This window comes from Oreochromis aureus, linkage group 6, assembly GCF_013358895.1.
Source record: "Oreochromis aureus strain Israel breed Guangdong linkage group 6, ZZ_aureus, whole genome shotgun sequence".
Lineage (NCBI taxonomy): Eukaryota > Metazoa > Chordata > Actinopteri > Cichliformes > Cichlidae > Oreochromis > Oreochromis aureus.
Genome location: NC_052947.1, coordinates 41,620,170 through 41,633,827, shown reverse-complemented (window position 1 = coordinate 41,633,827; position 13,658 = coordinate 41,620,170). Strand labels below are relative to the sequence as shown.

The 13,658-nt window shown below is 45.9% G+C and overlaps 2 protein-coding genes across 4 annotated transcripts in view; both read right to left on the bottom strand.

Moving 5' to 3' along the window:
- The window catches only part of wdr17 (WD repeat domain 17), a 25,925-nt gene extending 21,046 nt beyond the window's left edge, over positions 1-4,879 (bottom strand). For all 3 annotated transcript variants that reach the window (XM_039613616.1, XM_039613618.1, XM_039613617.1), the window contains exons 1-6: positions 4,751-4,879; positions 2,611-2,794; positions 2,306-2,536; positions 893-1,003; positions 664-804; positions 296-418 (exon numbers count right to left, since the gene is read on the bottom strand). In XM_039613616.1, the coding sequence (XP_039469550.1) occupies positions 296-418; positions 664-804; positions 893-1,003; positions 2,306-2,536; positions 2,611-2,794; positions 4,751-4,873 (913 nt within the window). In that variant the 5' untranslated portion in view covers positions 4,874-4,879. The remainder of the gene's footprint in view (positions 1-295; positions 419-663; positions 805-892; positions 1,004-2,305; positions 2,537-2,610; positions 2,795-4,750) is intronic.
- A 6,292-nt stretch (positions 4,880-11,171) lies between these two features.
- hmgb2a (high mobility group box 2a) lies at positions 11,172-13,658 on the bottom strand. Its single transcript, XM_031745449.2, has 5 exons — positions 13,512-13,658; positions 12,519-12,678; positions 12,259-12,407; positions 12,003-12,177; positions 11,172-11,915 (listed from the first exon to the last, which is right to left on the bottom strand). The coding sequence occupies exons 2-5, from the start codon at positions 12,663-12,665 to the stop codon at positions 11,745-11,747; spliced, it is 642 nt and encodes a 213-aa protein (XP_031601309.1). The 5' UTR covers positions 12,666-12,678; positions 13,512-13,658; the 3' UTR covers positions 11,172-11,744.

Genomic DNA, 13,658 nt, shown 5'->3' with positions numbered 1-13,658 from the left:
ATCTTTGCTTCCACCTCGGATGGATGGATGGATGGATGGATGGATGTTGGGTGGATGGGTGGATGGGTGGATGGATGGATGGATGGATGGATGGATGGATGTTGGGTGGATGGGTGGATGGATGGATGGATGGATGGATGGATGGATGGATGGATGTTGGGTGGATGGATGGTGGATTAATCACTTGAATAAATCAGTTTTGCTGTGACCGACTGCTCCGACTTGACTGAAACTGAAGCTGTTTCAGTGTTTCTCATCTCTCCTGCCGTTACAGCTCATTTACTAAAGACGGTACCTTTCTTGGCCAGTGGGGAGTTGAAGACATGCAAAGCGTGAAATCCCGTCTTTTTCAGCTTAAAGCTGTCCAGCGGAGTCGAGCGAGACACGTTCCACACTCTCAGCACGCCGACCTGCGAGTCTGAGGGACAGAAACAAATCACTGAACACGCCTCGGAGGCTCTTTCACACTGTAAATATATTCAGTGAACCAAACTGAATGTGTTATTGTGGACTTCACAAGTCAAATGTTCTCATTATCATGCAAATAAGAATCTATGCATAAAAGATGGCAGCAGGAGAGCGGCATGTCCCACACACCGGCTGCCCGAAGCACACGTCCACCCGCGCAAACAGAAGGGAACACACATCCCACGTGTTCATTACCTCCGGTGATGAACATGCCGGGCGCAGACGGGACCCAGGCCAGACACTGCACGGACGCGGCAGCTGAGGGGAAGCAGAATGACGTGATGCAGGCCAAGGCCTCGCTGTCCACCAGTCGGATGCCGTTATGGAGGTTAGACACTGAAAGAGATGGAACCAGTTCATCGCTTCTGTGGGCGAATGGGCCACAGACCAGAATAAAAGCTACTTTACCGCTCTCAGATCTGACCTAGTAAATAGTCGGTTGACAAAGGGTCCCACTCCAAGGCACTGACAGGATCCTCCTCATCCGTCCCCTCTAAAGACTCCGGACGCAGCACGTGCTTTTGGCTTTTACTCCCTCAAGAAGAGAACAGGGGGGTAAAAGTCTTTTCTTTGGACACACTGAATTTGCATGATTCACAGTTCAAAATAATCCTTCTTTATCTAAATTTGGTGCAGGTTCCTCACTTGGCCCTCTGTCTGACACAAACTGATTTAGCCCCTCCCACTTTTTCCTCTGATTGGATAAGCTGGTTTCAGGGCGCTGTGTGCCAGTCACGACCACCCACCTGACTTCCTGTAAGAACGGCCTTTAATACGAATGTTTGTGCAGATCTCTGCGACATGAAAGCTGCGTGTGCTCTGCATCACGTCTCTAATCTGGATACAAAACACTGAAAACTTACAAATATAAAACCAAAATACTTTCTTAACATAGCAACACTTCACACAGTAATCTCCTGTAATTAAGTGGAATTTAATTGTATTTAATTTGAAGTATCAGAGTAATTGTAATTACACACAAATGCTCAAAAGTAAAAACACTAATATAAGAGGCTAACAAGTCAGCTTTTTACAGGAAACGAAGACATAACTATATTCTAAATAAAACCATAAAATATGTCTCCGCCCTTCAGTTGAAGTGCCTGCACTTCCAGGTTTCTTCCAGTCACTCCTTTTGAAAGTTTTGTTTGAACAGTGAGTGTGAAAGAGCTCAGAAACGCTTTTAAAATCAAAGAGCAGCTGAATAATAGATGCTCATCGGCATAAAGAATAATAAATATAGGGTTATGATACAGCCGGCGTGCAGCATGTTTACGCTGAAAGATGGAAAAATAAATAATAATAATGGATTGGATTTTATATAGCGCTTTTCAAGGCACCCAAAGCGCTTTACAATGCCACTATTCATTCACACACTGGTGGAGGCAAGCTATGGTTGTAGCCACAGCTGCCCTGGGGCAGACTGACAGAGGCGAGGCTGCCATATCGCGCCATCGGCCAACACCAGTAGGCGGTAGGGTAAAGTGTCTTGCCCAAGGACACAACGACCAGGACAGAGAGCCCAGGGATCAAACTGGCAACCTTCCGGTTGCAGATACGCTTCCCAACCCCCTGAGCCACGGTCACCCCATTTATTTATTTGCAAAATTACCATGAAATTACACTCTACTTAAAATTATGTACTTAAATGTACTTTGTGGTTTCCTGTGAAACTTTTTACCTGTAGCTTACCTGTAAGTATTTTTGTGTAAATATAATTTATTGTGATTTCAAATAAAATCCACTGACATTCCTTCTCTTTTCAGGGGAATGACACTTGTTGTAAGATCACAGACCTCCAGACGTCCACACACTCCAAGCCCGTATTGGTCGGTACCTGGCTGAAACACCGACAGGCTCCCGTCTGTGTGTCCAAACACCAGTTTCCCCTTCTTGGTGGGGTGCCATCTGAAGAGACAGATGTCAGACAGGAAGGAGTGGGCTTCTTTATGCACCGTGACCCCAGGATCGGGACCTCGGTAGACCCAGATGTACAGCGGCCCGCGCTGGGAGACGAACGCCACTCCGTCGGCCGAGTTCCAGCACCAACTGACTGACACGGGGACGCCTGAGAAACAGGAAGAGGCTGTGAGGCTTTACAGATTCTGTGTGGAAACAACCCGGCGTGGATGTTCCAGCTACCTTTAGTGTTGTCGAGTCGCGCCACTGACTTTTTCTCTGCTACGTTCCACACGATGAGGAGGTTATCGGCTGAGGCTGAAGCAAACAGGTCAGGGTTGTCGGGGCACCAGCTGATCGCTGTTATGGTCTTCTTGTGTTCTGACATGATGGACCTCAATTTAAACTCATTGTACTGCTGATCCAACTGCAACGAGGAAAAGAGAATGAATGAAACGGCTCTGAGAAATCTGTGTCAACTTCCACAACTCTGCCCAAGAAATCAAGAACCTGATTTAAATCTGGACCATCTTTCCTCCAGGTCGCCTCCCTGTGCACCTCCTGACTACCTCCAGCACTGCTGCTGTTTTTAGATCTCCTCCTGGAGGTCCTGTTCTGTCCATCTGCATCGGTGCCTCACCGACTGCAACACTGTGCAGACAGCAAACAATCCCTGGTGATATGAGCTGCAACTGAAGGTTTCCCTGGGGGAGCTGGTACTCTACAAGGCTGAAGCAAAGCCAGGAACAGGTTATTCATCCCCCAGAGTCAGAGCTCAGAGCCCGCTGGGACGATGTTTACAATCAAACCCCTCAAAGGACTCATGCATTCATCAGAGCTCCGGAGACAGACGTGATCCGGACAATCCAAAAAATTTTCACCACAAGAGCAGTTCAAAGGTCAACAACATCTCGCACGCATGAATCCAGAATAAGAAAAAAAAAACCTTCAAATCTCAGTTCAATTTGCAGAAGGAACAAAATTCCTGTTTCAAAATTCCCTGATTCCCAGTTCATCCCTGTCACATTCACAAAGAAAGACAAGCTCCACCTCGGGTTTTCCCAGCGATCCACAAACTCACAGCTAAAATCATAAAGGAAAACAACAGGAAAAGAGAGCGGTCTCTTTTCCCGAGCAGCTGTCTCCGGAGAGCCTCTGGATGATTCCTGTGATGACAGTCACGCAAGCTGTCGCCACATTACCCGCACGCTACGCCCGAGTATTCGGACCGCGTTAGTAAAAATCAGTATTGCTCACCTGGAGAATAAAGTTTGAATGAAGTCTCAGCACTGCGATCATGGTGCCCTCTGATACAGCCTGCGTCCTGTTTGCTGCACGAGGATGTAACACGGTGACGCACAGACTCACTCACAAGACAACCTGCTGATTTCTCCTCGCCACGCCGACTGTGAGACTCAGAAAATAATATGTCGAGCATCGCGATACGATTGGCTGACAGGACTGGCTGTGGAGGTTAAGTAAAAAAACAAGTTCATGGAATAAAAATGCAGGAGACTGTGGACCACAGCAGCGCATAAATGTCTCAGCAGAATAAAAACAAATCAAAAATGCATAAGATAAAACTGAACGACTGACATGCTGCCACACTGGAGCAGGTCCAGAGACAGAGCCGCAAACAGCCGCGCTGCACAGGGGTCACGACCTTCAACGACTCACAAGCTGCAGAGAAACCAGCTGGGGTTCTATGATTTTAATGGGCGGAGTCACAGCTTTAAATATGGCGATCGACAGTGCTTTGCCCAGAAAACATCAACTTTGTGTTACAGCATCTACACTCTCTCTCACACACACATGTACACACTTCTTTTCATGTCTTGGTGGGCACATCTAATTGACCACATGCTTTCCTTAGCCCCTAACCCAACTGGAACCTGACACTAAAACCACATTTTGAGTCTCAAAAAATGTCTTCAAACGCATGAGGACGGACAGTTTGTCCCCATAAGTGACCTTTGGTCCCCACAAGTATGGTAGCAAGCCCATTTTCTGTCCTCACAAGATGTCTAAACATGTACACACACACACACGGACAGACACACACACACACCCACAAGCACACAGACACACGCACACACAGACACACAGACACACACACACACACACACACACACACACACACACACACACACACACACAGAGACACACACACACACACACACACACACACACACACACACACACACACACACACACACACACACACACACACACACACACACACACACACACACACACACACACACACACACACACACACACACACACACACACACACACACACACACACACACACACACACACACACACACACACAGACACACACACACAGACACACACACACACACAGACACAGGTAGATCACCTGGTAGATGTATATAGCCAGTGTAGCACAGTAGGCAAAGCGGTCTCCGCTGGCCGCACACACGTCTTTATTCCACGGCTGACAGCCTGCTGCCAACAGGCCCACCTGCTTCACCTTCGCCATCCTCACCTGCAGACACACAAACACTTTAGTTTTAACCTGTTTACAAACTGGTGACAGTTTTGGATTAGGTGTGTGTTCCTATTATTATTACTGGACTGTCGTATTGGAATGAGTGTGTGGCCGTGTGTATTTACACATAAATAGTTGTAGCAGATTAACACTCACAGCACGCACGCAAACTACATGCATCAACAGGTTGGCCCGGGATGAGATGATTAGAGGGAGGATTGAATTAATCTCTGCTGTGATTGGCTGCTGCCTAATAACTCTTACTGCGAGGAAGTGACACAGCACTTCCCGAGAGCCCTGCAGACACTCCTGCGGTGAACACTGCTGATCGTCTCAGTGTTCTGCTGGTGACTCGACGTCCCCCACCTAAGCATCGTTACAGACCAGTCACCCCCTCACAGGTGGCAAAGGCACTCCCCAACAGCAGCAGCCTCTTTGATCAAGGCAAGGCAATTTTATTTGTATAGCACACTTTCAGCACAAGGCAATTCAAGGTGCTTTACATGATTAAAAGAAAACACAAAACATAAAACACTATAAAAGTAAAATACAAGAAAACATTTATAAGAAAGCATTTACAATAAAACAATAATCAAGACAATAATTTATATGAAGACATTAAAACAAACAAGTAGAGAGCCATAATAGGATCAGTTACTCATAAGCAAGTCTAAATAAGTAAGACAAAGAGTCCACAGTGTTTACCCAGCCTCCAATCTGAGCCCATAACCCAGGGGTCGGCAACCCTACGCAGGGTTAACGAAGGGTTAACTGATGGCACACACGACCATAGCTGGACTGGACATCAGGCATACCGGACATTTGCTCGGTGGCCCGATGATTTTTTTTTTTTTTTTGGTGGTGGCTATCGCGGAGCTTCCACAGATTCAGTAAAATTAACAAGTGGTGGAGGCCAGCAGGTGGATGAGGGAAGGGGAGGCAGGAGGAGGAGAGACCCGAGGCAGCCGCCGGTCGGAGCGTCAGGTGAACTGAACTTCAGGTAAGAAGTTATGACCTGCAGTCTATCTGGGTCAGATATAAACCAAGTTTAGGTGGAGTTTATTTTCGTTGTGCTGACTTTTTACAGTCAGTTACAATAACTCGTACTGCGTACTAGCTAGCATGACGGAGTTTCTATACAGCTGGGTGGGTGCTGTGATTTTATTGATAGTGAACTTTATTTTATTCATAAGGTTAGTTAGTAGAGTTGCCAACCGTCCCGTACAAACGGAATCGTCCCGCATTCAGAGAAATTATTACGCGTTTCGTGTTGAGCTGAGAAGGAACACAGTTTGTCCCGGACTTCAGCCAGGATGGAAAAAGACACAAAGCTGGAGTTATTGTGTCTTTGCTGCACAGCTGCATCTTCTTCTCCTCTCATTCTCTCCCCTCTCTCTCCTGTTGCTACTTCAATCATGAAACTGATCAATGATCAGCTGATCGGCTTTTCTCTCTTGTTTGTTTATCGCCCACTTTGTGCCAGAAAGAGGAAACTGCCGGATGTCGTGCTAAACAACAGCAGCACGTTTAAGCTTGGTCAGCTGTTGTTAGAATTTATTTAATATTAATTTCTAGTATCAGCTGATGTTTGCTGGAGCCACAGCTGTAAAGCTGCTGGTCATGATATCGGTTTGTATATCTGGTGAGAGGGAAACATGCAGATGAAACCAGGAGATGTCCTTACTGAATCATCAGAGCTGAACAGGTGATGGAGAAACAGGTTTACCTTTTAGGTGACATGAATGAGTTGAAGGAAGTTATGAACTGTTTCTGAGAGACAAATAACACCAGGATCCTTTTTCTGTGTAGCTGACAGCTGGTAACTGTGCAGGGGCGGGTCTAGCAAAGTGTTGCCAGGGGCCAGGTAGGGCATTAACAGGAAAGGGGGCACAAAGAAATACTTTCTTATTCTCATTTAAAATGTCTGGCTGTTATTAAATAATTATCTGAAGCTTACAACCAAAGTTTTTATCTGACGTAAAATGAATAGAAATCATACATTTACCAACAAGACAGTGTACATCACTGTCACAACAGCGTTTGTTTTCATTCAAAGGCTTTATGGCTTTAATATCTGGGGGGCCGGTCTTTAGTCAAAATGCATCCATAGACTCGAGACACAATGCATTTTTGGGACTTTCAGGTGGACCAATGTTTTATCTTCTGATCAAACCAGAAATCTTTAATGAGCAGCTAGATTTGTCTCGCATTAAATGGCTGAGTTAATACCAGTTAATGCGACATCGAAGTAGCTGGAATCTACAGCTGTGCGTGTTCATGGAGCTGCATTTTCACCTGCTGGACATCACTACCTGACAAGTTTAACTGTCTTCAGAACATTGCAGAGGCTTTATTGACAGTATTTGGCTCTACATATCTGTGTGAGCAGATTTTCTCTCACATGAGTGTCCTCAGGTAGCCATCTGAATGCTGGACACTCGGAGACCTGTGTCTCTGAGTGGGAGACCAGAGATCACATTAACATGTGTGTCTCTGTATTAACAAACATACCATATTGGCCCAGTTTATTTTTCTTATCATTGTTGTGAGGAGACCATAAATAGCATTTGTATTTTCTGTTGTACAGTTCATTTGCTGTTATGGATAGAAAGTGTCTTTTTTTGTTTCCAAATAGCTGATAACTATTCGCTGATAGCTGCCAACATCTGCGACAAATATAATTCTATAAAGTGGTTCTATATAATGTGTAACTGTTCATATGGAGCGTTATTAAATTTATTGCTAATGCAATCATATGGCACACTGACTTCTGAGGAAATTTTAAATGGCACTCGCCATCAGAAAGGTTGCCGACCCCTGCCATAACCTGATCCATGGAGCAGAGGTCCAGAGTCCTTACCCTCAGGAGAGCACGCTGACACCTGGGCACAGTTTTTGTTTATCTCCCTCCTGAGTTATCCCTGCATCGTGACAGTGTACAAGATCACGAGGTTACCTGTGGCCCCACCCACTAACAAAGCAGGCAGGTGGTTTTAATGCTGTGGCTGTAAATTATGTCATTTGTCCACTGTTAAGAAACCCCAAAGCACCTTCATGACATACCTCACAGACACATTAACACTGTGAGTTCTGTGCTGGTAGTTTGGTTTGATTTGATCTTTAGCTAAAAAAAGGGGGAAAAAAAGTAGTGTTTGAAGAATCATCAGTGATCATCTTTAAAGGGCCAGTTCACCCAAATCAGAGAAGCTACAAAGGAAGAAAGGAAAGAGGAGACAAGGAGTCGCTATCAAAGGTAGCTTCAAACACCTGTTGATGTGCTGGCCTGTAACCTCGTCCTGTCAGGTGCAAATAGGCTGATTTACATCTTCATTTATCATCCTCCATTAAACAGATAATGGTGTGAATCAGCTAAACACTAACGGTGTGCAGCCACAGTAACTACACTGTGAACGTGTTTAGACACAAAGATTGATTTTTTTAATCACTTAAAACACTATTTTGATGTGTTTAAAGATGTCAAGCTTTTAAAATAGTTTTACTTCTATATAATCTGCATCATCATCTCAAACCTGAGGTGGGTTCGAGTACCTGAGAGGTCATAAATGTCTACACATATCACAAGTGCAAACTGGTTTCTCACAGGACCAAAAACACTGTTTTACGCATCACTTCCTGTTGTTTTTTCAGTCTAAACAGTCTCTGATAGAAACAGTGCATCATGAGCTGCATGTCAGGCTACGGACCGAGTTTCAGCCTTTGAAACCGTCTAACAGAAAAGTTCAGGTGGAGCCAGTGTGTGAAATCTCACTGCTACATGTCAGCAGATTGGAGCTTGAATTGAATCGAACTATATTTTTTTACCCCTCTCAGTTAACAAGCATTATCCTAGCTACGGTGGCCGCTGTAGGACATACAGCTCCGGCCATCTGTAGTGAGTGCAGGTGTCAGTCTGTTTACTGTGCCTGATGACAGCAATACTGAGGCGTGTTACTGAGGATATCCTCGACTTTCCTCAGTTATCGCTGGTGGTTTTGTCGCTGTTAGCCTCTGTTAGTGTATATTTATGAGTACAACATTATTTTGTAATTAAATAACATCATTGACCTTTAATCAGTTCCACTGGATATAAACACATGACCCAGGGCCAGCAAAGGCTCACATCTGGCTCCAGATGTGACAACCTTTTCATATTTATTACCTGTAATAGCACAACAAAGTAAGTCAGACCGGTCAATAACAGAGAATACTGTGCTTAGGGTTAGTTAGTTAGTCAGGTGGTTGTTTGTCTCTGTGTGCTCCATAAAGAGGAAGGAGCCGTGCTGATGGGCTTTTTTTAATCACGGTTATTGTTAAAGTGAACATTTTGGCACAGTAACAAACATCACACCTGTGCTGGCTCTCCTGAGCTCCTCCTGTGACATGTGCGGAAATATAATCTGTGAATGAGCTCCATTAAAACTAAACACACCCCAGGAGACCAATCAGGACTCAGCTCTGAATAATGGAGGGGGGGTGTCTCTACAGGTACACCCGGTGGAGACACGGTGACACGGCACGCGCACTCGTGTGATTAGTCAGCGACCCCCGGTGAAGCTCTGACATCACGGCGGTCTGCGCTGACTTCACGGGCCTCATAAACGACAAAGTCGCGCGCTGTGGACGGACTCACAACAGTACTCCCGACCACATCACGCACCCTGACGTGAAGCACACGGGGTTAGAGCTCTGCGCGCTCCCGCCATCATTTCATCTGATCCTGAACAACATGTCGACGCATCAACAGGTTCCTGCACCGCGACTGATCCACGAGAAACCTGCGTGTCGCAGGAACCTCACACCCACACACGCACACACACACACACAGACACTGCTGCAGACACGCATCCTGGCTTAATTTTTCATCATTTCAAACACGCGACCAGTTCGTGTGTGTGCGTGTGTCTGTGTGTGTGTCTGTGTGTGTGCGTGTGTTTCCTCTTACCGTCAGTTGTCGGCAGGCTCGTGCACGGCGGACAGCTCCCAGGTGCTGAAATGCGTCCAGCTCACCGTCATGCGCCAGAGGTACCAGCAGCAGCTGCGCTGATTGGTCCCTGGGAGGCCTGTCTGTGATCAGCTATTGGCTGTCCGGGCTGTCAGTCAGAGAGTGTCCGCGGTGTAAATCAGTGACGGGAACCTCTCATTTATTTACATTTACTTATTTATTTATTTTTAAATATTTACACCAGTTTTTTATTTACACATTTCACAACAACAGGAGCTTTATACTGACCCACAACATTCAGATGATCCTCTGGGAGCAAAACACGGATTTTACAAAAATATTCTCAATAAACAGAAATTAAATCTTTATTGGAGGAAGCAGTTGGCAACGGTGGAAAGGAGGAACTCCATTTACACAGAAAGAGAGCTCCACATCAGGCAGGTGAAGCAATCTGTTGGGGTCAAAATAAAACTGGAGTATTTTTTTCTTGTCATTCGTCCAACCATCCATTCTTCTGTGCAGAGCAGCAAGCTAAGCGCCCATTTCAGACACTGTTCTCCTCAGCAACACCTTCCAGTTCTTCTCAGTGGTGGTGAAGCGCTCCCAGGCCAGGCCCACTATATAATCTCTCCAAGGATGACGCTGGGGTCTCCTTCCTGTGCCAACCTTTCATTTGTCATCGCAGATATTTTGTTTTCAGCCGTTTCAGACAGTCTGTGCTAACGATGCCGTTCAGACCGTGTAACACGTTAGAGGCCCTGTGATTGGTCCGTCATCACTCAGTCCCTCTTTTAAGTCATATCAGTTCGTGATTTTTGGAGGATCTGTTTAAAGTCAGTGCGCCCCAGGGTGGCTGTAGCTACAACGTAGCTTGCCATCACCAGTGTGTGAATGTGTGTGTGAATGGGTGAATGACTGGATATGTAAAGCGCTTTGGGGTCCTTAGGGACCAGAAAGGCGCTATATAAATACAGGCCATTTACCATTTAGGACCACAGATGATGCGGTTCATATGCAGAGGGGGAGTTCCCTGCCCCTGTGTGGAGCCATGTCCTCAGGAATACATTTACCACTGATCATTCTAACATGATGAGAAGCATTTCTTTTAAATATGGGTCAAGTCCTTAAAGCCACCTGAGCATCGTTGTCACCCACTGTGCAAGGTTGACTTTTAACATTTCCCCCTTGTGGGACTAATAAAGGTATATCAATCAATCAATTTCGGTGAGTTAACTGCTGTAAGCAGAATGAGGCTCATTCTTATTGATGTCGTTGTCTTTATCTAGCTGCTCAGACTGTTTGCCCCCATGGTCATGTGAGCTTAAATAGGAACACAGCAGTCTACACTTATAGGCAATATACAAAATTTTATTACAAAAAGAAAAATCCGTTCTACAAGTTTTCAAAGTTCCACATTAAAAATGACGGCAAACATTTTTCTTTTAACCAAACTACAGATAAATCCTGGTAGTAAAATGACAGTGAAGAAAGGGCACCGCTGGAACAGAAAACATGAGCAGTGCTTCCAGAAACAATCATTCTTAAAAAAAAAAAAAAAAAAAAAAAAAAAAAAAAAAACAACAAAGAAAAAAAACATCTTTCCTGACTGGCTGCTGTCCACCGTTTGCACAGGAGTTTCAGTTCATCGCATCATCACAGGAAATAATCTGGCTGCCCGTTTTTTTAAACCAGGATCTAAGGTGTAACAGACCCGACTTCAGCAGTTGTAAAACAAAAATAAACCTTAAAGGGGACTAAGTGACAATAAAAACTAAATCCCTGAATTAGAAGAGGAGTAAAGGTCAACCGAGGCCGACCGACAGGGACAGCAGGCTATACCGTTGGACGAGTCCAACCCAAAAAACAAACATAAGCTGAACAACGCATCGCAAACTTCACATCCTCAAACACAGAAACCACTTAGTCGTCATCCTCATCGTCGTCATCTTCATCCTCTTCCTCCTCGTCTTCATCGTCGTCATCATCATCGTCAGCCGGTTCTGCCTTCTTGGCGGCGGGCCTGCCAGGTCCGCTCTTCTTTCCGGCGTCGCTCTTCCCAGAGCCGCCCTTGGCTCTGTAGGCGGCAACATCCTGGAAAAGGGGAAGAGGAGACAAGTTAGGAACGCCATCTTAGATACATGCGGCACCATCCAACACCACCCGAAAACACAGAGGTACCTTCTCGTATTTCTCCTTCAGTCTGGCGGCTTTGGCCTCGTAGGGGGCCTTGTCTTTGGCGCTCTGCGTGGCCCACATCTCGCCAAGCTTCTTGGCGATGTCACCAATGGAGATGCCAGGGTTATCCTCCTTGATCTTGGGACGGTGGTCGGAGCAGAAGACAAAGAAAGCGGAGCTGAAGGGAGAACAACAAATTTAATCCCAGAAATCCAACTGAAAAAAAAAATTGCAGACAAAGAGCAGCGTGTAGACTCACGGGGGCCTTTTGGGGGCGTTGGGGTCCTTCTTCTTCTTTCCCTTCTTGGCACCTTTAGGTGGCACGTAGGTCTTCATCTCCCGGTCATACCGGACCTTATCATTCTTGGCCATCTCTTCAAACTTTCCCTTCTCCTTGGGGGACATGGTCTACCACACACACACACACACACACTATTATTATTTTTTTTTTTAAGGGCAAGTAAAATTAAAAAATAAATAAATATCAGGACAGTGTTTATAATAAACCGCGAGGCTCACCTTCCATCTTTCTGAGCACTTCTTGGAAAACTCTGCAAAGTTCACGCTGGTTCCTGGGTGCTTCTTCTTGTGCTCCTCGCGGCAGGTCGCCACAAAGAAGGCGTAGGAGGAGGTTTTTCCTCTCGGCTTATTTGGATCCTTTGTCATGGCTGCGATTAATCTGCAAAATAAATACCAAAAAAGAAAAAGAGAAATGAAACCAAACACTAAACCACCAAAACGACTCCCCGAGTTTCGTATTACACGCCCACCCCGGCACAATAACCGCTCTCTGGCCTCACCGTTTTAAATTAAAGCGGGTAAATATCCTCACATTTGCCGTCGTGTGGCCGTGAGTGGTGTTACCGCAGCAGAAATAGGGCGAGCAGACGTCCGGGAGTGTTTTAAGGCTCTAATCGGCTTTCTGCCTCTCCGGGACAAAAAGACGCGACTCCATTTTGTATCTTCCCGCCTAAACACAACTGCGCCAAAAACTTCCCCAACAAAGTCTCTACAATACAGACGCTCCGCTGCACTGCGAGCAGTCCCCCGGGTTTCTGCCTTTAAACACGGGCAGCCAGCACCCAGAGCGACTCCGAGACAGCCGGAGACTTCATCCAAACTTTAAAACAAGAGGCGCTTCCGTCGTGCTGCGAGCTAAGCTACCAAACCAAATGGCGTTTGAACGGCATGTTGCGCACTAATTCGGGCACACACTGAGCCACTACAGCACCATCTTACAGAGCCTCGAAGAAGAAAAACACCCCACAAAACGGCTGCTTTTCGGTTTTAAACAGCAGCGAACTGCTGGCTTTTTCACAAACACATTTTTGATATTGCTGTGATTTATCACGCAAACGACCTACAAGCCAAAACCATAGACGTATTTTAGCGCACAAAGCTTAAAATACCCGCAGAAACTTCAGCACACACCACTGCAATACAACACACGTTGCACAAAAACCTTCCAGCCACTGTTAGCTAAACAATTATTAGACAGCAGAGGAGCCTTACCTGTTCACCGCAAGACGAGCTGTAAACGAGTGAAGGAGGAAGGACGGTCAACTGTTTAGTCACCGTCTGCGAGGCCGCACTAACTATACTATCGAGTCTCACAGCTCCTTCCCCCCAGCAGCGGATTGGCGGAAATCGTGCATTTAA